General features: G+C 43.4%; 1 protein-coding gene across 1 annotated transcript in view; it reads right to left on the reverse strand.

The window, feature by feature from the left end:
- Positions 1-25,285, reverse strand: part of BMP6 (bone morphogenetic protein 6) — a 141,930-nt gene extending 116,645 nt beyond the window's left edge. Inside the window, exon 1 of the mRNA XM_012753571.3 lies at positions 24,622-25,285. Within this exon, the coding sequence (XP_012609025.1) occupies positions 24,622-25,261 (640 nt within the window). The 5' untranslated portion in view covers positions 25,262-25,285. The remainder of the gene's footprint in view (positions 1-24,621) is intronic.
- Positions 25,286-25,585: the final 300 nt, after the last annotated feature.

The raw sequence follows: 25,585 nt of genomic DNA on the forward strand, positions 1-25,585 counted from the left end.
GGGTGGAAAATTAGCGAGCTGAAAGCTATCAACTATCACAGTACAAAACTCAAATGAACTGTCTTCGTGAAGGAGGGAGTTCCTGTACCTGGATGTGTTTAAGCAGCTCTTAGAGGACTGCCAGCGTGCAACTGCGGTGACAGGGGGATGCACATATCATTCAAAGGGTGCTTAAATCACTTCTGAGATTCTGTATCATTTGAGGCTGTCAATTGCTCAGAGGTCTAGATTAGAATTATTGAAAAATAGTCTCACTTCACAAACAAAGAAAAACCTCTTACACTATAGCTAAGCAAAGTCTAAAAGAAAACAAGCATCTGGAGAGGGGAGCCCTGGGTATATTCTGGTGGCCAGTTTGCTTGTAATTGGCCCACTGAAGTGACTGTCCTGGCCCAAAGCCATGTCTAATTCTGTGGCCATTACAGGTCCTAACATGCTGCAACTGCTCCACAGAGATCTGTAAATAAAATTTAATGATGTCTCTGTGTAATCCAGATTGCCAAATCTTTCTGCAGTCTTACAGAGAATGCAGAGGCAGAGAATACATGTGACGAGCCAATTATACACTCTGAAACGTCCGCTGCACTGTGAGGACCTTTCAGAACAACAGGAAGTATTGTATTCCAGAATTGCAGGTGGGTGGGCTAAGGGAGGAATAAAGTAAAGCTTAAAGAGTTGTCAAAGATTCATCTTTATTATTCATTTCTTAACCAAATTGCTTTTTATAATAAACTAAAGGTCTGGGATGAGGGTTTTTTTGGAAGTTTCCAATTAGAGCGTTTGACGTGTCTACTACATTTTCGTTAGAGGGCCCCGTGAGATTCATCTGAGCCCCATTTCTTTGCCAAAGGAACACACTTTGCAATTCTCAACCCATTTCTTTCTTTGACCAATTTGGCAGTGTGACTGACTGGGTTTGCAGGTAGTTGAGCGAGCACTCTTAGTAAAAACGTTCATTTTTATGGTGTTGGCTTCCACCTAACTATCAGCAGGAGGCAATATCACTTGGTCAAGTCCGCCTTCGAGCTACATCAAAGGCGCTGAGCTTAATGTGGCTGGGAAGAGAGTAATCCAACAATATTTGAAGCTTTGGGTTGCAGCCAACTCCAAGGAGGTTGAGAATTTTAGCTCTTGCTCTAAATTAGAGTCACTTAAGCAGCACCTGAGATGAATGCATCCAACAGCATAGCTGATGTAGTTCAGGAAGAGACGAAAGGTGAGTTAGAGCTCAGACAGCCTGAGAATCAGGGCAGAAATAGACTTGAGGGAGGAGGTTATCTGATGCTTTATCTCATGGAAACCAGACTTAAAAAGAAATAAATAGTAGCCAACTTATTGAAAATCTTGCCATGTTAAATCTTTCAAATAAAGAACGTTTACTTCGTTTTTAAAGAATAGGGAATAAAAAGTCAAAGAGACTTTTGATTTTTTAAAAAATTTCAAGTTCCAGAACCAGCTGCAAAAAAAATCTCAAGATACACCTAGTCAAGGCCGCTATATTTATAGAGTTCATTTAATTAAGCAGCAAAAAGACAAGTAAAACACAGGCAAACCATCCAGTAAAAATAAAAAGTGATTGTTATTGCAAAAGTCACTGTGGGAATCTAAAGCGAAATCACTGCCTTGTGCAATTTCAGAAACTCAGAAGAACAAAAATATGTGCTCAACTTTCAGTTTCAGAACTTCTCTGCTTCCTCATCCTGTCCTTATCATTTCCTAACTGATATGTTCCCAAATATACTTCTGTCATGGTACCTGCTGTAGTCCAGAGGTTCCACATATCTAGATACCAGCTGCCCCCTTCTGAACAACATGATTCTATAATTCTATACACGGCCTGAATATTTTAGTATCCTTGACACCTGGCAAAGCAGCCAGCACAGAGTAGGCACTCAGAGGTTTAAGTGGCACGTAGCATGTTAAATGTTTAAGCTGGCACACTCAGATGTTTATGTGTAATGTTTAAATGTTTATGTAGGTATACAAATGTTGAGTGAAAGTGCCTTCAACATACATGGTATCTACCCTTAAGACTCCCTGTCTAACCCACTGTGAGGCACCATTATCCACGAACCACACTTTAGCAGAGTTTAATGCCAGGTCAAACTTGATAGAGACATCTTTACAATGAATCAGCCACGGAATGTCAAGTTGTCCCATGCGCACTTGGGGCTGTGTATGACACATAACCACCTAGCAAGACTCCAGTCTTTCTGGTGGCATAACACAGGGTGTAGGCTCATCCTCAGAGAAGGGTCCCAAAGCCATGGCCACAGAGGTAGGTGTGGGACCTATTGGCTCCCGTGACAACAGGCAATAGCTTCTTTAACCGTTTATTATTGATTTTGAGCAGCAATTTGTTTTGCCCCTGCCTTGTTCTGAAAATAGATCCGAGGCAGTTTATAGAAATATGATTTTACAGAACAAACATTAAGCAGATGTGGAAATAGGAACAAAAAGAAAATGGGGCAAGAAAATAAGATATGGCTAATAATATAGGAAAATAAATACCATATGATAAATAGCGGTTGCTCTGAGTTTCCTAGCGACCAAAGAATGTGGAATCATGATCCATTAGAAGATTCTCAACATGCGTAAGATAAAATAAAAGTTGGTTAGAAAAAAACCCTGAATTGTCCTGATACTGGCAATCTGAGGTAAGCACCGCTTCATATTCTGCAAAACACATCAGCTTGGAATACCTACCCCACCCCTCCCCAGTGGTTGGTGCAGTGGGTGCTCAGCGGCTGCCTTTCATGCATAAAACACAATAGACGATGAGCATGCACAGGAAAGTTCTGTGCTCTTGTCCTGAAGGGTGGAATACCAACGGCATCAGTGCGGGAGATCGGAAGGGTGGTACTGGAAATTTCTCCTCTTTTACTAAGGCATCTGAATTGGCTAAATGATATAGGGATTTCCAATTTTTCTTTTTTTGCCAGATTCATCCTTTATTGACTCCAGGATTAAAATTTCATCAAAACACAGCAGCACACTCACAGCCCTAGAGAGATGGGGCATTCTGAGATGCAAGAAAATTATAGGACTATGGAAATTATGGTAATATAGAATTCCAAATTGTATGACTATGGAACTGGAATATTTTTCAGTTCATGACAATTATTTAGACATTGCCAGTGACTCTTGATCATTCAGCTTGGGTAAGCTTAACGATGGCCAATGTCTCTTTAATCAGAAGCTGACTATAGGAACTGAGCTTATTCACAGGGTACATGTGGTCCCCACAACTGGTGTAGCCCCATAATGTGCTACTTTGTTTTACCTGACATTGGCATAGTGCTTCAGCTTTATAGGTTTCTCTCATAAACACTATCTGCTCAGGTTCCAGAGAATACATAATATGTAAGTGCTTGCCAGAGAGACTTAAGAATAAATAGGTACTGCCTGAAGTTTCCCAGTTTTCGTTTTGTTTCCTGCCCTCAGTACAAGACGATGTGTTAAATAGGGTGGCAGACAGCAGGCAAGGAACATGAAGATTTTTTTAAATGGCCCCTTATTGCAAACAAATCTAATAATAGCTCATAACTACTGAGTACTTAAGAGATAACAAGCACTGTTCTAAGAAGCTCCATACTTCTAGTACCTTCAATTAATCCCATGACCACCCCAAGAACTAAATGCAGTTATTATTTCCATATTTTCAGGTGCTAAACTGGAACACAGAGAAGATAACTCACCTAAAGTCAAACAACCTCTAAGGGGAAGGCCCATATTCAGACACTGACAGTCTGACTCCAGCACCTGCAGGTTAATGCCATCTCAGATCACTCTAATTTAAGGAGTTCCAAGGGAACAAGCCCTGTATAAATAACACTGTATTCCACGGGTGGGGAACCTGTGGCCTCAAGGCCTCATGTGGCCTTCTAGGTCCTCAAATGTGGCCTTTGACTGCATCCAAATTTTGTAAAATAAAATCCTTTTATTTTTATTAATACATTTTTGTTCATTTTTATATTTTTATCTTATTTTTTTAATGAACGTACTTAAAATACCAAAGAATAAAATAAGTTTCAATGAAATAATCCTCCCAGATTCACCAGCACAATTAATGAGCCATAAGGGCTAAATTGATGGCTGCTATTCTCATGATTTAGTTCTAACTTCCCCCACCTGACCAGCACCACTACCGCATGAGGTTGGTTGGTGAGAATTTATGGGGACTGATGTCGCCAGTCTGTTATCAGCTTTTGACCACGATGCACTATGTTTCTGTTTGAAGTAGAATTTGTGAACAGTTGCACAGCTCTACGGTATTTTTTAATTCTATCTGCTTAACAACAGCCCATCATGTCAAAGAAAACCAAGAGAATGCTGAAGGAAGAAAACAGATTTTTTTAATGAGGATTGGGAATTGCAATATTATCTTGTTTCTGCTAACAATAAGATGATTTGCTTGCTTTGTGATACTGCATTATCAACATTATCAACTGCAATATCAACATTAAAGAAATTCAGTGCTCATCAATATTATAATACTAATAAGGACCACAAATATTTTAAATTAGAGGGAGAGGCATGAAAGGTTGTATTGCAGAAATTAAAAAATGAAAAGCAAAAGCAAAGACAATTCTTTCAAGCAGCAATAAGACCTGGAAATAATGCCACTGAAGCACCTATACAGTACCTTATATACTCAGGAAAAGAGGGAAGCCATTCAGCAATGTAGAAATTAGGAAAGAATGCATTGTTGAGTTGTAGGATGCTTAGACCCCAATAATGTTTCAAAGTACAAATAGCTCCCTTTTAAGGAGCACCATAACTGATTGGCAGCATGACTTAGCCTTCAACTTAACAGAAAAACTTCATGCAACACTTCAAAAGGAAAACATATATTATTTAATCGTTTTGGATGAATCAACTGATACTACTGTCTCAGTGCAGATTTACACTTCATTCCTGTCATAACAGAAGATTTTCTTTGCTACAAAGAGTTGCTCACTTTGGGCATTCTTGCAAACAGAACATGGGGAATAGATATCTTCAACAACTTTTAAGATCCATGTCATGAAGTTGGACTGAATTTGGTAAATTTAGTGACTGTATGTACAGACAGTTGTACCTTCCATGACAGGAAATCATGAAGGGTTTATTGCATAGATTTAAAGAAAAGGATTAACAAATCCAGATGCTCTCATTTCTTTTCATTGTATCTTGCATCAGCAAAATCTCTGTGCTAAAGCTACTATTTTAAGTGACACTTTGTAACAAGTTATAAGTATTGTTAACTATATTCCTACAAACCTACCATGGCAGCATAAGTTTCATAACATGCTAAAGTTGAACTATGAGATATTCAGTGTGGATTTGCCAAATCAATCATTCTGAAGTGCATTGGCTATCAAAGGGACAGGAGTTAGCCAAAATTTTATCTCTAAGATAAAAGATAGTTATTAATAAATTTTATGAAGAGCAGAATCAGCAATGTGAATTATTAAAACAAGATTCTATAGGAATGCAGCATTTCTATGTAATATCACGTCAAATCAAAACTACTTGAATATTTCTTTGCAAGGTAAAACTAAGTCCATATATGATATGTGGCCAAAAAATCCAAGCATTTTCATAAAAGTTATCTTTTTTCAAAATGTTTCTTCTTCAAAAGGAAATTTTGGCTCAACATTTTCCCCAGTTAGCTCATCAAGGTCATTGATGAGCAGGATGATATATACGAATCACTTGAAGAATATGCAACTGTTATAAATCTATTAATTGGAGAATACAATGAGAGATTCACTAAATTTAAGAATCATGACATCACACTCAAATTAGCATTTCAGCCTCACCTAGTTGATATCACCAAGGAACCTAAAGAACTACAGATGGAATTGATTGAGCTCTCAGTAGATGACATTTTAAAGTCATTGTTTGATGCTAAGAAAGATCCAACTGATATATGGAAAAATGTAGTAGAATACCTACGCCTTCAGCAACATGTCCGAAAAATGCTTTCTTGCTTTTCAACGACTTATTGCTGCAAATCTACATTCTCCAACCTAACCCAAATCAAGACATCCTTAAGGTCACAAATGACTGATACTCATCTAGAGGATCAACTGAAACTGCAGACCTCCATGCTGCAACCAAATGCTTTCCAACAAAGAGCAGACACAACAAAGTCATTAAAAGGTTAGTTAACTTTAACAAATAGTTTTCACTTTTTGAAGTTATTAAGTTACACAGTAGATAGATTTTTACAAAATAATGTAAATTTTTAAGTATATCTAATTGAAGTTTCTTGAATGCAGCTTTATTTGATTACAACTAAATTAATACGGCCTTCCAACATGAAAAGATTCCCCACCCCTGCTCTATTCATTTCTTATTGCTGCTTTCACAAACTTAGCAGCTTAAAACAACACAAATGTATTCTCTCACAATCCTGTAGGTCAGAAGTCTGAAAGGGGTCTCAATGGGTGGACATAATGGTGCCAGCAGGACTACATTTCTTTCTGGAGGCTACAGGGGAAGATTTGTTTCCTCATTGTTCATTTAACTTGTTAGCAGAATTCAGTTCCTTATGGTTGCAGAACTGTGTTCCCTGTTTCTTTGCCAACTGTCAGCTCAGGACCATGCCAGCTTCTGAAGGCCACTGCATTCCTTGGCCCGAGGACCCCCCTTCCTCCATCTTCAAAGACTCATGCTCTGAGTTCCCCTCACCTTCTCTTTCATCAAATCTGACTCTTCTGCCTTCCTCTTCTGACTTTAAGAACTCAACGTGATTAATAATCCAGAATAATCTCCCTATTTTAAGGTCAGCTGCTTAACAACCGTAATTCCCTTTGCTATATAAGGTAACACATTAACAGACATAACAAATGGCGGCAAAGACCATGTGGCAGGAATCTAGCCTACCGAAAATACCAACATGGAATGTCTAAACATCTCTAAACCATCTCTCATGCACATGGCTGTCCTTGTTTTGGGGTATCCAGATGATGAAGTTTTATGAATCATACTCTTTAAATAAAACTTACTTAGGAGTAAGTCCTTCTGTGATTCATTCAGGAGGTAGAAAGGAGAAGATTGTGCTACCTGTTTAAATTGGCACTGGCTACTTCCCAGTCCAGTAGATGACACCTACCTTTCATGCTACCTGGAACAGGTGTAGGTTGGCCAAAAGAGCAGAGAAAAAAATCCAGGTAAAAATAATGAAGTTGAATTTCCATCTAGTCATTTCATTTGGCTAAGCAGCCTGGGAACATGGCCTAGGTCACTGATGAAGTCTCCCTGTGGGCCAATTAGCTTCAAAGATGGGAATATTCTCTGCACCTTGAGTGCAGATGACACTCCTAATTCTAAGCAACCAGCTCACAAATGGGTGTTTTTAATTCTAAGGAAAAATGAGGGAAAGAGTTTCCGGAGGACCAGGTTAACTCTATTTAAATATCTATTTAAATCACAACCTTTAAGATTTTAGTTACTGGAACTGGTACTTTTTCCACAAGTTATAATCTCTTGGGTGCTATTCACGAATTTGTCACCTAATTTCCTCTCTAGATTAAACATTCTAAATTTAATTGCAGGAAAAGAAAAATGCAAACTATTTTAAAATTTCAGAAACACCTTCAAATGCTGCAAATATAGATTAAATGGAGGTTTTACCTAGACAATTGCAAAAATGTCCTAGTTGGTCTCCCCATGCCCAGCGTCTTCCACACTGCTACCAGAAATATCTCCCCAAAGCACACATGGGTCATTTCACAGCCGTACTAAAAGGCATCAATAGTGCCTTCCTGCCTACAAAATAAAGTCCAGACTCCTTAGGCTGGCTTCAATATCCCTCACCATCTGGTCTCCGCCTACCTTTCCAACCTCTTCCCCACTGAGTCAAGTGCCACAACCAGGCACCTCAGACTTCCTGCCATTCCCGCAGCACCACTGATCCCTGAGGTGTTCCTCAGGCATGAAACCTTTGCCTTCCATATCTACTAGTGGAAATCCAACTCTTCTTTCCACACTCAGCCTGAATGTCATGTGCCCCCATAAGTTAATCACGTCTTCCTCGGTGCTCCCATAATACTCTGGTTTTACCTCTATCAGAGACACCATCATACTGTTTGGGATCAAGGACAGCTGTCCGTGTGTCTGCCTCCTCCCTCTCAAGCCAGCAACTACATCTCCCTGCCTTCTGCATCCTCACCTTACCCCTCCCTACTCCAGCCAGTGCTTACCTTGGTGCCGTGAAAGGGCTCAGGAAACAATGGACAACCTAATTAAATTAGTCACATCTGATACTGAAGACACTCCCTGAGTTTAAGAAACCCTTTTTTCATGATGTATTAACTAGTCCTCAGATGCCATTTGGTTAGAGACACACTGTCACCATATCTTCCAGAATGTGACACAATGTGGCAATAGGACCTGTATACTTTTTTCTTCATAGGCTATTTGAAATCCTTTTACAGATAGATCTTTTCTGCATTCCACACACAAAAACTGTCGAAACAATTAACAAGGTTCCATTTCTGGTAATGGTCAGTAAGATCTTATTGGACTGATTCTTTCACAGATTAAAAACATGAACTCTGATTTAAAAAAAAAAGAAAAACCCCACCCAGCTACCCAAAGGCTCTATAGATTGACCAAACGCAGGCATATTCTGGGTATCGACACTAGGAAGTAGGAAAGAGCATGGGATGCATCCGCAATTTCGTGACTTGTAGCTTAAAGGCAGGGCCCAGCCATGCAGCCCAGCAGGGACACCAACAGGAAACCCACAGTCTTTCTGCTTGGGAGAACCAGAGGACAGATTTAGGACATCCCAGAAAGGAGGGGGACCTCAGAAAGGAGAGATGCAGAGAGGGGTAGTCCTAAATTCTCAATCTCCCCTGAATTACTCACACCCAGGTCAGACAAAAAGCAGCCTCAAGGAAATTTCTGGGTGCCAGTAATGTTCTCTCTTGCTAGGGGTTTGGGTTGCACAGATGTATGCATTCATCAAAACTCATCAGATTGTACAGCTTAAGACATGTGCATTTCATTGTGTAGAAATTTTACCTCAAAAAACAGTAAACATTGAACTTTAATGACATGCAGGCAGAATTATTTAGAAGGTAGTGTACTGATGTCTGCCACTTTACTTTGCAATGCATGTTTTATGAAAAGATGGATTAATGAATGGATGAAGGGGATGGGTAAATAGAACAGATATATGCTAATGCAGGTATAGTAAACTGCTCATCGTAGGATCTAAGTGTAGGGCATACAGATATTTGCTGTAAAATCTTTCCATTTTTCTGTACCCTTGAAAATTTCACAATAAAATATTGGAAAAAGTTAAAAAGATGCATCATAACTTGGAATTTGCTTTCTCTAAAAGGTGTGGAAGTAAATCACAATATTTGCAGGAATCAACAAGAAGGAAGCCAGGAATTCACTGTGGAATTGTAAACAAAAAGCACTTAGGTAAGAGTTTGGTAACACATGTTTGCTGCCCAGTAGGAAAAAGCATGTACTATAGTTGACCTCAGAGAATCATGGAAATAAATTCCTCATCTTAGTGAAATTCTGGTGACATATTTTATTTGTGTAGTGTTAACAGGGCTATCCCGGTAGCCTCTGTGGTTAGGGATGCTAGGTGGTAGCTCAGGAGAAGCTTCGATTCTGAGTTCAGCTTCCTGTGAGCCAGGCTTCAAGCACCAGGAGAGCTGAAAAAACATGAAGCTCAATGACAGAGACAGAGCGTGCGTGCATGAGAATGAGCAGGCCTTTATACTGGCCTGAAAACAAAGTCCTCTAGGTCAACAAGAAGTCAAAAGAATGGCCAGTCCATGTGCTTCAGAAAAGAGCATCTTTTGCCATCCAAACACTGAGAGGGGAATAGAAGTGCCCTAGTTAGATTGCACCCCGCAGATAAATGATTCTAACAAGAGCCAGCTGAATGGAAAAAGAGGGCACAGATATTTCAATAGCCAAGACTCATTAACCTTGTAAATCCTGAATAATGCAACATTACACACTATTATTTATTCCTAAATAAATACACCCTCCCAAAACAACAATAAACTACTTATTTGGGCCAGGGGATAAAAGGAATATATGCCATATAATATACTTTCCTCTATATCTACATAGATTTTAGAAGTATAAGCTACACAAGATTATCACTTGCTAGGACTTACAAATACTGAAATACGAAAGTATGTTTATATTTCCTTTGGCTACATCCTTGAAGTGGATCAAACAAAATGTGAAAGACATCTGGATTTGCTATTCTGTGGCCTGTGTTAACTCCATCTGTCTCTCTCCCTTTTCTCCATCCTACAGCTAATATATATCCTGGAAATGAAAGTGCTTATGTCCTATATATTCTGGTAGGGAGAGCAAAATTTAAGTAGAATAAGAAGAAGAAAAAAGGCCTCTGTTTCAGGACCTACCTGTCTCATTACACATAATTTAAGTACTAAAGAGTTGTTTAATTTTAAACAACTTTTATAACAGTCTATAAAAAGAGAAACATCACATCTTGTATGTGCTTACTCTCATTTGACATTTTTTCCAACCTATTTGGACGCACTTGTGCTCACTTAAGCAGGCTCTCTGGATTGGCTGTTCAGAGTTTAATTCTGCCTGATTCATTTCGCCAATGGTCTGGAAATACAGTGAGGCAATAATGCACATCTGTTTTGGGCAACTAACCAAGAGACCACCCGCCCCCTGGGTAAAGGTATCTCAACCCTGCCCGTGGCTTTGATCTGTTTTCAGTTTTTAAATGCTCCCTGTTGCCTAGTGGGGAGCTAAGTGACTTTGCTTCAATAGACATTATGTCACCCCTCAGCCCTTACATAAACAGAATGTCTAACACCTTCACAATGTGCGCCAAGCTTGCGAGCCTGAAGTGGAAGCTGACAAGATAAGTATTCTGCATCAGCACCTGCAGAAGGAGTCGTGCCTGCTCACAAGCCTTCTGCCTGGCACGACCAGGAAATTTAAATTTAGACTCGGCAGCACGTCTTTCTGACTCTTATTCATAATTATTACAGTCATGACATCAGATAGAAGGAAAGTAATATTTCTTCTTCCTGAGGTTTTTTTTTTTTTTTTTTTTTCAAACCATCTAGAAAGTCACAGGACATAAACCCTGCAAGGAGAAGGCAACTTCTCTTTTTATAACCACTGCTGTGTATATAACTTAATAAGCATTTCTCATACCTGCGCCCAGGGCTTCACAGTTTACAATTCTCTCATTCAAATGTCTGATGTTATTAGTGATGACAGAAAAGAAGAAGATGGCATACAACAATTTTATTTTAGAGTAATTGACCTGCTTTCATCCAATATGCATTTATTATCGAGTTATCAGCTAAGGAAAGGCACCGTGCGAGGTACTTGCGGGAGGGGGGGCACATCAAACAATAAAACATTATCATAAGACAGGGATCAGAGAAGTCAGTGTTGAAGGTGATTTGACCAAAGTCACAGAGGTTGGGGGTGGCAGAGCCAACACTGGACTGAAGTCTCCCAGCTCCTTCCCCTAAGCCACATGGAGCTCCCCTGCCAACAGGCATCAGCAATCAGAACGCAGCTCTGTGGTGCTCTGTGCTAGCAAAACTCTCTTGTCATTTGGCCCCACATGTTCTTCCCAAGAGTCATGGATATGGGTTAGCAAACTTCAGAAAGGCTTCCTTGATGAGGTGGCATTTGAGCGGAGGTTTACAGAATAGATAGAACTGAGAATGCGGAAACGGGTGACATCGTGGAGCAGAGTCTGCTGACGGGAGAACAGTGCCTGCAAAGATGAGTGGAGAAGAGCAAAGCAGACAGGGGCGGAAGTCAGGGGCATTTGGCTTCATGCAGTGGGCCATAAGGAGCCAGTGAAGGTGCTGGAGGAAGAACAACAGATCACATCTGAGCTACAGAAATGCTACAGAAAGACTAAGCCAGCAGGGATACAGCGAAGGGTTCACAGTAGGGAAACCAGCACAAAAGTCAGGGCCAACAATCATAAAACCACATCTAGGGACCTTGGGGAGAGACAGGAACACCCAGCAATTGGATGTGGGAGTGAGGGCAGAGACTGAAGTTCCACCTGAGTAGCTGGCACCGTGCATCCCAAACCTCAGTCACTGCTCTAGTCACCAAGTGAGCTTGTCAAAATGCAAGTCCCCTTACCCAAATCCCCTCAGTGAGTCAGGGTGGGGCCCGAGAAGCTGCTTGCTAATAGATCTAAGCTGATCCACAAGCTGTTTGTCACTGGCTTGCAGTGAGAGACGTACAGAAATGGACAGTATTTAGACGGTTTGGCAGCAAGTTGACTGATATTTTTATATTAATGGAATCTAATAATTGAAAGTTGAGGCTTGATTTTGTATGCATTTGGAGTTCTTTTTAATGTCACTTCTCTGGCAATTCATTTTTAATGAAATTTACAAAAGCATGGGTCCATAGACATTAAAACATTTTTTAAAAAGAGGTTCTTGCACAGTTTGAGAAGCACTGCACTGTGGGATTCTGGTACAGGACCGTACTTGGACTGTGCTCTGAACAGACAGGTCAGTGAAAGAGAAGGGACACAGTTCCCTGGGGAGGTGCTTAGTTCTGAGAGAACTCCCTGCAGCTGCATCCAGCTTTCCGAGTACAGCGGCTCCCACCAGGCCACCGAGCCTCTGTGGTCACCTGAGAGCCTGGTGCCTGTCCTTCATCCTGTCCTATGGCCACATGCTATCTCCTCACTCCTGCAACTGGGTGTCGCCTCCTTTCTGCCCCAGCCCCCTAGCCCGAGTGCTATCTCAGCCCAGGGTGTAGGTCGCATGCCATAGACCAACCCTTCTGAATCTGTTACCGTATTTCAGAAAATGCTCTAAAATGCAGCAGCAGGCATGGAGACAGAACAGGACCCAAGGGTGTGCTGGCAGTATCACAGAAATAAAGAAGAGAACTTTTTCAAAAGGCTGTACAATAGGGAAAAAAGAATTACACACACTTCCAGGGAGGAGGACAAAGACTCAGGACCGAGTCCTTAGCTGCCTTCAATGACACCATCCCAGCGGAGGGACGGGGAAGGAAGTCAGTCCTCCAAGGGCAGATGAAGGACACAGAGGGAAGGAAAGAGCAGGCTCCCTGAATGGGCGCAGGTGGGGGAGGTTAAGTAATTTCACAAAATTGTCCTATTACGTGACTGGGTGCTATTTGGAACATTCTGTTAACACTACTCTAAATATTAATGTTCTCCAAATTCTCCCCTATCTTACTATTGACTAGAGCTTACCATATATTGGCCGCTGTGAGTCTAAATGTTTGCCTTGCTGAGATAATAGGATAATAAGTGACATCAGCCATTCTTTAAGGCAAAAGGCCATAAAGAAATACAATACTTATGTTTTCATGCAGGAAAAGATGCGATTTCTATTTGAGCTTACAGAACATGTGGAGAAGGATGAGCACAGGGAAAAGTTGGGAGTAAATTGGAGCCTACTTTCTTAAAGTTCTTGGACTTGTGCCCGACCTAAATTGCCTGAATTTGAAACAGAGACACAGAGAAGCATCTTTCCGCAGTTTCCCAGCAGGATCAAATCTTTTAAATGTGAGTCTTCAGAAACAAGATGTCGACAGGGTCACCGACAACCCATAACGACCCCAGTCCTTGCTTTCAAAATCAGAATACAGATCTGCCTATTTTTATTATTATTCCCAAAAATAAATGTAGAAAGGGAGATATAGGGCAAAAATAAATCACGATTACCAAGACCAAGCTTGACCCTGTGAAGACTTGACCCCATGGTTCTCCCATCCAAGAAAACCATTCACAAACATCTTCAGCAAATTCCATTCTTAAGGATGTTCAAAGCCCGTGAGATAAAAGCACCAAGAGCCACAGCAGAGATGAGAGATGGGACTTCTCATGGCACTTCCTGTGTGCTAGGATTGATTATTTCAGTCCCTAGCACAGGCGACTGTTTAAAAGTGTAGCTCAGGATACATTCACTATCTTGATTAAGGTGACAGTTTTAGCGGGGCCTACCTGTGTTAAAGTTTACCAAATTGTACACTTTAAATAAGCAATTCATTGTATGTCAATTATACCTCAATTAAGCTGTTTTACAAAAAAAAAAAATTTTTTTTTTTGAAGAATCACTCAGAGAAACACAAAAAGGGACACTCCAAGAATTGAGTCCTGAGCATGATCTAGTCTGGGCTTTCTCAACTGTGTTGCAGGGAATTAAGAAGCCGCAGCAATCAGGGTCCAACCAAGGAAAGAGAACCCCCTACAAGTGTTTACAATGGAGGAGATTCAATGCAGGGAACTGGGGACACAGAAGTAAGCAAGCTAAGCAGGACCTGGTGAGGCAATCCATGGGGAGCCATGTCCCCCCTGGGGAGGCAGAGAGCCAGGGGTCTCCAGCCGAAGATGGCATGAGGTGGTGGCCCATCCCATCCAGAGAGAGCTGGAACCACAGAAGGGCGGCAGCAGCTGGAAATGCAGCCTCCTGGTGTCCCTCCCCTGCTCTGTGAGGACAGCAGGGTAAGGAGGGGACACGGGGCAGAGGACCCAGGCCTGATACAAGGGGCCTCTGCAAAAAGGGGTTACAGAGCAAAAGTAAGCTGAAAACAAAACTCTACCAAACCAAGTTAGCAGGGGTCTTTACTGCTGGCCTTGTCAGAGCGTTAATACGCTCATACACTCAAAGAGAGGAATAGAAGATAAAGCACTTCCATGACCTCTTCTTGCAGAACATTTTGGAAAAGTAGTGTTCCATGAAACACTTTTTGGAAAATGCTGATCTAGCCCCAATCTCAGAGCTTACAGAGGAGGAAAAAGACCTCAAAACTTGGTTAAGAGACTTGAGCAAGATATTATTTTAAAAGGAAAATACTAAGACTAGCAGCTAAATTCAAGCCACCTGAATCTTAATTGAGTGTTCTCTACAATAAATCAGCCATAAGCACTTTCTAGCACCATCAAGAACCATTTAGTTCTTTAACTATTTAACCATTATAGCTATTTAACCATTATAGTAGACAATGAATCACTTTCGTGGTAGAAAACTACCAGACTCCACGGAAATGTGTAATCTGCTCTACTGGATCAATGGCAAATGCTCCAAAACTATGGGAAAGAACATAGGAACATACATATTGCAATGGGGTTGCCAAATTTATAAATGGGAGGAAAAGAAGAGAAAGAGGAAAAGAAGGTGAGAGAGAGAGAAACGAATATGCACTACGTACCACCTTCATCCTTACAGCCACATTGGATTCCACATCTGACAATGATGACACATAAATGTGTGTATAACAATAGGACCAAACAACCCAGTCAATCAGATGAAATAACCAAGGTGCCAGATTTGTGGGAGGAATTCCCAAAACTGGTATTAGAGGGCTGTGCCCTAAATAGACCCCATAGCAATGCAAAGGCCTGCTCCACAGCCTTTGGAGAGAAATCTACTCTCCAGATATCCCCAGCTATGACCTTCTCACTATTCCCCCTAAGCCTTAGCCCTGCCCCTCAATTAAACTTCTATCCTACTACACAGAGAAGTAGTAAACCATAGCACATCCCAGCCAGATGCTATGGAACAAAGCTGAATTTCTCAAGCCCACTGACGCTGCCATGACCCCAAGCTCTTCCCTACTTTTAAGAGGTTTCCTCTGGTTGGGGGAGGGATGGGAGATAAGGCATGGACAATTTAGCTAGGAATCAGTAAGAAAATACCCTATTACAATGGGTAATTGACATGAAGAGAAAAGATGAGATTTCAGGAATTTACATATTTGTAAGGGAATGCTCACAAACTCCCAACACATTTCAAATGAACTGCTAGCGTTTGGATCAACAGTATTCTTTATAGTTACCATGTTTCTTGTTTCTGTTATGGTGTTTTCTTATTTTTTTCTCCATTAAACACTGTGCAGTACTCTTTCATAGAAAACAGCTCAAAGGCAGATAAGCCTATTCTATATTTCACTTACAAAGACCTCTGGATTTATGGAGTCTCTGTTAATTTAGTTTTGGTCTGATCTAAATAGTCTCTCCTGAGGAAGCCTTTTAAAGTCCCCTGATCCTGCCTCTAGTGCAGGATATTTTTGTGAGTTTCTCAATCCTAAAGTCACACTAAGTTTTAATACAAGTTTTCAGAAAGGAAGAAAAAATATTTAACTCCTCCCCTAACAACCCCCCAAATTTCAATAATCTACAAACACAAAATTCCTATAATTCTTGTTCATTCTTCAGACTTCTTTATTTTACTCCCCCAAATCCTGCCAGGCATGGATCAAACAGGGCACAAGCCAGGGAGATATTTAATCACTCATATCTCTGCCTGAGGGATTGTCTAGGTACTATGGTGACAGATACCTCAGTGAAAGTATGTGGAGAAAAAAAGATTTTTAAACTCCTAGACTTAAAAAAAAAAAAAAGAAAAAGATTTCTGATGGATTTAGATTTGTTGTCCACACTTAGAAGCACTATAAAATAAGGCCCACAGAGTCACAGATAAACAAAATGACTTCTTTTATACACCACTGCGGTAAAACCCCAGAAACAAAAAAGGTATTTCATTACTCTTTCCCCTAACTCTGCATATCTTCAATTTTTACATTTTCATTGATTTGTTTTTCCTCATTAGATACACAGCTTCTCCACAGAGGATTTTAGGGCAGTGAGACTATTCCATATTGCACTGCATGTCATTACACATTGCCCAACCTCATAGGATGTCCATCACCAAAAGTGAACCCTAATGTAAACTGTGGACTCTGGGTGACAATAGCATGTCAGTGTAGGAGCGTCAATTGTAACAAATGCTCCACCCTGGTGGGGGACGTTGATGGTGGTAGAGCCCACGCATTTATCGGGGAAGGTATACGGGAAAGCTCTGAAAAATTACACTCAATTTGGCTGTGAATCTAAAACTGCTCTAAAAAAATTAACTCTTTTTTTTTTTTAATGTACAGCTTCTCTATTATTCTGATATGGGAGCATGCAAATAAAATCTGGAAAAAACAAGTAAAAAAACTTTTAGTCCTTAATTTTGTAGCTTACAAAACTCAGTCGTTGGACTATTTAAATATAACTCATAGATTTAAAAGGAAGGAGGGAAAATAACTGGTCTCAGGGAATAAGTAAGTCCAAGTATAAAAAAAAAAATCTCCTGGCCCTATCAGTACATAAAACAGCTCCCACCAAACGATATGGTTAGTTCACGCTCTGTGGAGACACAAATCAGAATTTTTTTTTCCAGCCCGTGTTCATGTACAGGAAACCAACAAGACTGTAAACACAGGAACAATAATCAACAAAGGCAGATGTTCTGGAAGAGGTGAAAGGGCAAGTGGCAGGAGAGTGATAGTAAGGACGGGGACGGATATCCGAGGTCAGCGAGGAGCAGGCTCCCGGGCAGCCTCGGAGGGGCCCTGCTTTCTGCCTGCTCTGCGTCCACGCCGGTCCACTCCTCCCGGACCCCACGGAGCTCTCTGGTGATGAGAAAACAATCTGAACGTAAAGTTGGCACTGTAGAGCAAGGACGTTTCAGGCCTAAGACACTCCCAGCCTTTCTAGTAGGATCAGTAATCAAGGGCGTGTGCCCATGAACCTGAAAGTCAGGAAGGCTCTCCCACTTGGAACTAGAACCTCCTTCTGCAAAAACGTTTTAAGGAGATTCTTCCCCACAGTCATCTGGGGCTGTGTTTGAGATAATGAGACCGTGGGGACCCATCAAGGAACGACGTGATGTAATTTAGATATCATCTCTATTATGGACCCAATCTCTTTAATAATGGAGATGGGAAGGGCAGGAAGAGAATCAGTGGATATCGGCGAACAATGCCCGCTCAGAGCGATGTGGTTTTCAACTCAGTTGAGCAAAAAACAATTCCTTGGGGTCAACAGTCCTTTGGCATACCAAACAAGAGGCTATTTATAGACATGCACAGCATTTTCTTTTCTGAAAGCAGAGTCGTAGGAGAAAATGGTATTGACCAAGAGAAAACCCACAAAGTTCCAGATTTGGTCTCCCTTGCCTCTCTCGCCCCAGGCTGTGCTCTCTTGCACGCTTTTGTAATTTCTCCTTAATTATCCACTAGGCCTGGCCCAAGGCCCTTTTGTTTTGATGCATTAGGATCTCCTTGTAGTTCTAGGAATGGCCCCTCAGCCTTAAAAGGTAACAGCAGTGAAGAAAAATGGTGGTGAATAAATCTAACAAATTCAACTGCAAGCATAGGAGACTAGATGATATGCAAGATAATTTTCAAATTCTAAGATCTATGGATAACATAAATTCACCAATAATCCCAAATTGGGTTAACCAATAAACTCAAAATGGGTTTACTGTTGCTGGGCATGCATTTCCCCAGAAAAGCCATGCTTTGGATGGACACTGTGTTCTTAGTCAGACTCCAGCCTCTAACTTAATCCATAGGGTGCTGAAATATTATACTATACATTGAAAAAAATTGTAGAGAACAATATCTTCAGAACACTGTAACTGAACAAAAAAATCCAACAAATTTCAGTGACTGACAATGTGTCACTGATTTCCGATGCTTATAGTGGAAGGTGAGCAGATGGAACACAGGTTCTGAGAATTTCTGGCATTCTCGGAACTTGGTTGATGGCACTGGTTCTTTAGTGACTCTAATTTTCACTAAAGTGGTGATGGCTTTCCTTCTCTTTAATTCAATTGTCACTGCTTTCATATATTCCAGGTGAGACCGGGGCTGTTTTCCGGCTCACAAGTTTCCAGGCAGCAAGAGTTGGAACAGAGATGGGAGCAAGTATGTTGAAGAGCAGGTAAAGGGTATGGTCAGAAGAGAAAATGTGTTTAGATAAAATTAACTCGGCTGTCATGATGAAAACAGAGAAAAAAGTACAACAGATATGCCCTAGTTCTTTGTGGGGAACACAAAGAGAAGATGCCAGACACCCCCCAGCCCCTGGGCAAGCCTGCACAGGGACTTGGTAAATTGTGTGCTTATATCTTAGGGAGATTCTGTATTGATTTCTACTCCTTTTACTCAGAAACTTATGGAAGCTTGTAGTCAAAAACACAAGTATCTGATTCAGATATTGCCTACTTTTCTTCCCACTGCTGAAAGTGCCAAAGATGGCAAAATAACTAAAATTCAGAAATGAGGAGGAGGGAAAAGAGAATAAAGTTCAAAGTGGAAGGATTAAAACTATAATGACTTTATACTAAGTTAAAAATAATCATTCCCTAGAATAATTTATTTTTGAGATAGATAGGAATCAGAGAATCGGGGATTGATTTGTGGAAATCTGATTAATTATTAATTATTCTGATAATTAATCAGAAAACAGGTTAATTATCCAAGATACTGTACCCTCTTCATTTTCCTTTTCTATCTCAGCTTCATAAACAGACATGGGTGAGGTAAAGACGACAGAGCTGATAATCATTTAGAGTTTGCTAGACTATACCACCTTTGATAGCCAGTATTCACTGCCACCTCTCATAGTCAAGTAAAATATTAATTTGAAATCCAACATATAAAGTAGCTAAACTCTGAAGACACAGTGATGCAACATAATTGTTACATGCTGAATAAAGTGCTGAGCACTGCTTTTTTCACCTAACAGGGCGTCTTCTATCCCTGGGGAGCCCTCCTCCAAGCTGATCAGAGGTAAGCTCTTAAGCAGAGGAACTAACCATGATTCAGCACATTTAAAAAGGATTTATACCCATTCTTAGAAGGACAACCAGAGGAAACACCATCTGAGGTCTAAACAATGGTATCTGCTTGCCCTTTGATCTTAAGTTTAAGAACACTTTGTACAATTTTTTTGTTGAAATAACACTGAATTTCACATTTATTGTTATCTCTTTAGAACATCTACCACTTCTTTGAATCACACTCTTGCAACCAAATTCTCCAAACTACTTTTGCTGTGAGTAGCTTGCAGACATGGATTTATTTTCTGCTAACAAAAATCTTTGTAAGTACAGGCAGCTTAAATGAAAAATAGTACTACTGATCCTATGTTTATGAGAAAAAGACAGTACAGTGTATCTGGTTACAAAGACAAGTAGGGAGTATTCCATTCTTCTTCTAATTTATGTTTCCCAAGAATAATTTTGTTCAGAAGATTGCCAGTATTTTTAGTACAATAATTTTCTTATTACTTGTACTAAAATATACTGATTCCCTTTTCTGAGCATAATTTGAATTTTTTATTTCATTTAATCCTAGCATCTGGATATCAATACCTCACTAATTCAAAATAAATAAGTGAAATCTGAAATGCAGAGATTTAGAGAAACGTTTTTACTACTCTCAGATATAATGCATATTATAAATTAATATACATACGGGTGACTAATAAAAGAGTTATAATATTAAAGCACTAATGACATACGTCAAATACCATGAACCTCAGTGTCCTAAATATCTTCACTTTAATAAAAATCAGGTATACCATTTCTAAAAAATGAGATCTTCCAGATTACTGAAATATGAATGTGAAATGTGGGCTGTGTCTATATTTTCCTTAATTCAATCTTTGTGGAGCACCTTCCCTGCACTCCGCGTTATGTCAGGCACTTAGGCTACGGCAGTGGACTAGTGTGGTTTCCGCCTTTGGAGGCTGACATCCTAGGAGGGGACACAAACAAATGAGTAAGCAAATTTTAAAAGGAAAACTTGTGATAGGCACAAGGAAGGAAATCAACAGGGCGCTGTGATGGTGAAGAAGTGGGTACGGTGGGGGGCAGTATTGACTTACATAGGCTAGCAGAGAAGGTTTCTCCGAGAAAGTGAAGTTTAAGCCATGACCTGAAGGATATTTTAGGATACCTCTCCAAGGTCACCAAATTGGCAGGCTTGCTGATTAGGCTGCCAAGACATTTTTAGCATTAGAAAACAAAGAGAAAATGGCATCTATGACCCTGATTGAATGCAAGTTCACGAGCTCACCCGGGCACTCTGCACACCAGCCGGGGTGGCAGCTGAGGGCTAGTACTTGGGAGGTGACACATCCCAGCCTATTCACCCAGGGAGAGTTTAGAACAGTCAACGTAAACAACAATGAGCTGGTCGGATGACCAGCATTTGGGCTATGAGAGAGAAATTTATCCTGTTGATTCATACTTCCTGATAGTCCCACTGGCTGACAAAGCTCGGGGTGTTTGAAATATTTCATGAGTAAATTATTCCTCCAGTCCAGGGGAAGACAGATGTTTACAACTATGTAACACTTTCCCTTATACTTCCAGTTTATAATTTACTTAACTCAGTAGGTATAAAAGCCCTTTAAAACACATAAATGCTGAAACATTTATTTTCCTGTAGGTTCTGTAATAGCTGAGTCAGGTAATGCAGCAGTTAACATGACATTGACACAAGTTAGGAAGTCTGTGGAATTCTCACAACATCCTTTGTTTTAGAGACTCCACATTGCTACACAGTTACTTTCTTCAAATGAACTGTCCTTCCTATGTTCAGAGCCACTGTAATCAAATTCTACCACATTCTAGTCTCTCATTCTGAAATCCCCCTTTCCTACTGCTAAATGGATTAAGATGAAATAGAATTGCTTGACTGGAAGGTGGCATGGCTTGCAGCTTGGATTCTACTTACCTGGGAAAGGTTTTCTCCTCTAACCACCCATATGGAGTTCAGAACTGCACCTATAATAGCTATAACTTGTAGTCAGAGAGCCCACTGGTGGGATATGAGGGGCTTGGGATACAGTTCCCTACCTGGAATGCTCTTTCAGTGCCATGCCAGCTTGTCCTGGGGCCTGGAATTGCACTATGGGTGAGTTCTCTTGGAATTTTTTGGGAGGTTTTTTTAATCTTTAAATGTCCTTTATGGAAAATAAAAATATCCCTAGGGAGATGCTGTATTAAATCATCACCCTAGCAGGATTAGTTGACAACCAACTTCAAGCAGTGTGACTCAGAAGCAATGTGTACCCGTAGACCACAAAAGGTCAGAAAAGCAAGGAAGGAGGGGAATTTGGAGGTCACTAAACACAATAAACGTCACTGTACTTTACAAACTTGCCTCAAGCCAGCTCTCAAAATTTCCAAATACCACCTAAGGGCTGCAGTCCCCAACCCCCTGGCCATGGACTAGTACGGGTCCAGGTTGAGGCCTGTTAGGAACCAAGAGCCTAACAGGAGGTGAGTGGCTGGTGGGCAGGCCAGCGAAGCTTCCTCTGTATGTAGAGCCGCTCCCCATCACTCACATCACCGCCTGAGCTCCATCTCCTGTCAGGTCAGCCCTGGCATTAGATTCTCATAGGAGCAGGAACCTTACTGTAAACTGCACATCTGAGGGATGTAGGTTGCGTGTTCCTCATGAGAATCTAATGCCTGACGATCCGAGGAGGAGCTAGGCACTGGGGAGTGGCTGCAAATACCGATTATCACTAGCAAAGAACTTTGCACAATAAATGTAATGCACTTGAGTCATCCCAAAACCACCCCCTTGTCCATGGAGAAAAATTTTCTTCCATGAAACCCATCCCTGGTGCCAAAATAGTTGGGCACCACTGGTCTAAGGCAGTGGTTCCCAAACAGTGGAACCACCTGGGGATCTTTAGAAAATACTGATACCTAGCTTCTACCCCCACACATTCTGATTTAACTGATATAGAGTGCCACCTGATCATCTGGATTTTTAAAGGTCTAGGGTGACTCTATTGTGCAGCAGTGTTTGGAAGCTTTGCCCTTAATCTTTTACTGGGACAACGCATTGATTTCCTTCACACATGAGGGTCTCCTGTGTCAGTGGTTCATGACTATGGTCATTAGAAAAACCTAAGACACTTAAAAAAAAAAGTGCCTGAGCCCCACCCTCAAAGATTCTGATGTAATTGCTCTGGGTCTGGGCAGCAGCCCTAGCACCCCTAGTTTTTCAAATGCCCCAGGTGATGCTCCTGGAATTGTTTTGGGAGAAGCCAGGAGTGCCAGTCTTCCTCCCTTTTGTCCAGGTGAGGACTACCGCCAGCAGGCAATAAAACATTTCTCCAAAGCTGTTAGCAAACTCGGGGCAGGTGGGGAGGGAGAGAGAGAGCAAGAGGTGGAATTTATTAAGTCAGAAGAAGCAGAAAAGTTAGAATAAGGAATAGCATTGGTCCTCTGCCACCCCTCCCCCATTACTAAATTTTATTGACTGGCATGAGAATTTCCTTAGAATGCTTCCTGGAAGTGGCTCAATTTTGGATTTGGTTCCAATAAGTTGTGAAGATTCTTGTCCAATCAGAACCCCTGGCAGTGCAAGTAGCCAGATTGGCAGGCCCTGAGCCTCTACTCCCTGTGAGATTCTGTTTCATGAATTTCCCAGGAGGATTTCTGCACCACTTGGATGCCAATCGTCCTGCCCCACACCCTCCCCTCCCCCTTGGCCCTTAGCCCCACCCCCACTCTCTCTCCCCAAAGCTCAGCAGAGTTGAGAATCATAGATATACTTGTAAAGAAATGACCCAGATATTTTTACTCGGGAATCATTCCAGTAAATAATGCCCTTAAATGACGGGCGTTTTTGACGTGGCCAGGAGACCTGTGTGCCACTTTGGCAAGCGCCCCTGATAACCCACTCTGGGACGTGGGCACAGCCACGCGTCTCGCACGGGAAAGGAAGCCCGCGGAGACGCACCCTCACCGCGGCTGCACCCACTCCGGGCGTGGCTACTGCACCCCCAGGTCTGTCTGCAGACGACGCGTCCCCTGCATCCCCCTGTCTACCCCGAACTGAGTCAGCTTGTGAACTGAGCCGCACCAATTAGAAGCACTGACTCGGAAGAGCCTTCTTTGCACCCTTCTTCTTTACAGATGAGAAAACTTAAGGGGGGAAAAGGCGATGTGACTCCGTCAGGGGTTTGCCACAGAACTTTTGTGGCGGAGCCCGATTTAGCCGCCCTTGAATTTCCATTCTGTTGCCTGGCAACCGGTTCAGACCAACTCAGCGCCCAACCCCGGCCCCTACCCCGCACCCTTTCTCCGCCCGTGCAGCTCGGGCCGCGGTGATCAAAGGTTCAGCTTTTTGGGACAGTGGCCAAGGGCATGTGAGCGAGGACACTGGATGGATTACCCAGTTGGGCTGGGCTCCGGCCCCAAACAGGAGTGAGCCCCGCCTAGCCCGGACTGGCGCGCCTTCCGCGGCGCTTTCGGGACCTTCCCCCGCAACCAGGGCCCTCCTCCCCCAGAGCCATGGATACCTCTTAGCACACTCCTGTCAAGTTTCCAAAGCTGTTGTCAGATCCCCTAAAAGTTGCGGTGGGAAACCTGGCACTCCGAGTTAGGGAACAAAACAAGGCAGTTCAGAGGGGAAAGAGCGTTGAAGCGTCTCCTTCCCAGGATAGCTGCACTCCGGACGGACTTTCGGCCGCGGTGGAGCTAACGTGGCCGAGCGGGCGGGAGTGAGAAAGCGCGGGACGTGCCCGGCCGTCCGCGAAGGCAGGCCCGCGGTGGCTGCACCCCCGGGGCCGAGCGCCCCCGCCGGCCCGCGGCGCGGGGGAGCGCACGTGCCGCCCACCGCCGCGCAGGTGGCTGGCGCGCGGTCTGCCTGTCCCCGCGTCCCCACAGCGCCCGCCGGACCTGCGCGCCGGGGCTGCTCGGCGCCCTCACACTACCCCGCGGGCCCAGGAAACTGGAAAATAGGGGATGTTCTCGTTGCTACGTTACCCCAGATCCTTACCCAGGTTCACAAAGCTCATGACCATGTCCGCGTCGTTGAGGAAGGCGCTGTCCTGTGCGCTGGTCAGTGGGGACGCGCCGCCGCCACCGGGTCCGGAGGCCAGGAGACTCCTGCTGCTGAGGGGGTGCGCGGCGCCGGGGGGCGGCTGCCGGGGCTGGGACGTGCTGGCCCCTCCGTGGGGCCAGGGCTGCCGCCTCTCGCCCTCCGATGCCCCCTCCTCGTCGTCGTCGGCGGACAGGGCGTTGTACAGGTCCAGCATGAACAGCGGCGCGGACTTCAGCCGCCCCGGAGGGGGCTCCCCGCGAGGCAGCGGCTGCTGCGGGAGCGCCGGGGGCTGCGGCTGCTGGAGGCCGTGCAGCGGCCGGGGCCGGTGCGGGAGCCCCAGCACCGACAGGATCTCCTTCTGCATCTCCCGCTTCTCGTGCGTCTTGAGGCGCCGGTAGAGGAAGCCCGAGGAGGACTGCGGCGGCGGCGGCGGCCCCGCGTGGCCTGGGCTCCCGCGGTCCCCCAGCAGCTGCCCCCCGGCGGCGGCGGCCCCGGCGGCGGCCAGGGGCGGCCACAGCGGCGGGGGCCCGCAGCAGCTGCACAGCAGCCCCCACCACCAGCACAGCCACTGCGCCCTCCGCCCCAGCCCCGGCATCCCCGCCGGGCCGGGCTGTCCCCGCGGGCCCCGCGAGGCGTGGAGCGGCGGAGCGAGGCCGGAGTGCGGCCGCTGTGGCCCTTGGCGTGAGCAGCCCCCGCCACCTCTCAGCGGGCTCGCTTCCCCTGCCTGGCCCTCAGTCCTTATCTCTCATGGTCGTCTGGGGCCCCCAGTTGCCCAGGCTGGAGGGGCGGCGAGGGGGCGACCGCCGGGAGAGTCACTCGGCGGGGAGGACGGGGAGCCCACAGTCTCGCGCAGGTCTCTAGAGGCGCGCGGCCCGGGCCAGGTGCGTCCGAGTCAGGGCTGCGCTGCCGCCCGCGCCCT

This window comes from Microcebus murinus, chromosome 15, assembly GCF_040939455.1.
Source record: "Microcebus murinus isolate Inina chromosome 15, M.murinus_Inina_mat1.0, whole genome shotgun sequence".
Lineage (NCBI taxonomy): Eukaryota > Metazoa > Chordata > Mammalia > Primates > Cheirogaleidae > Microcebus > Microcebus murinus.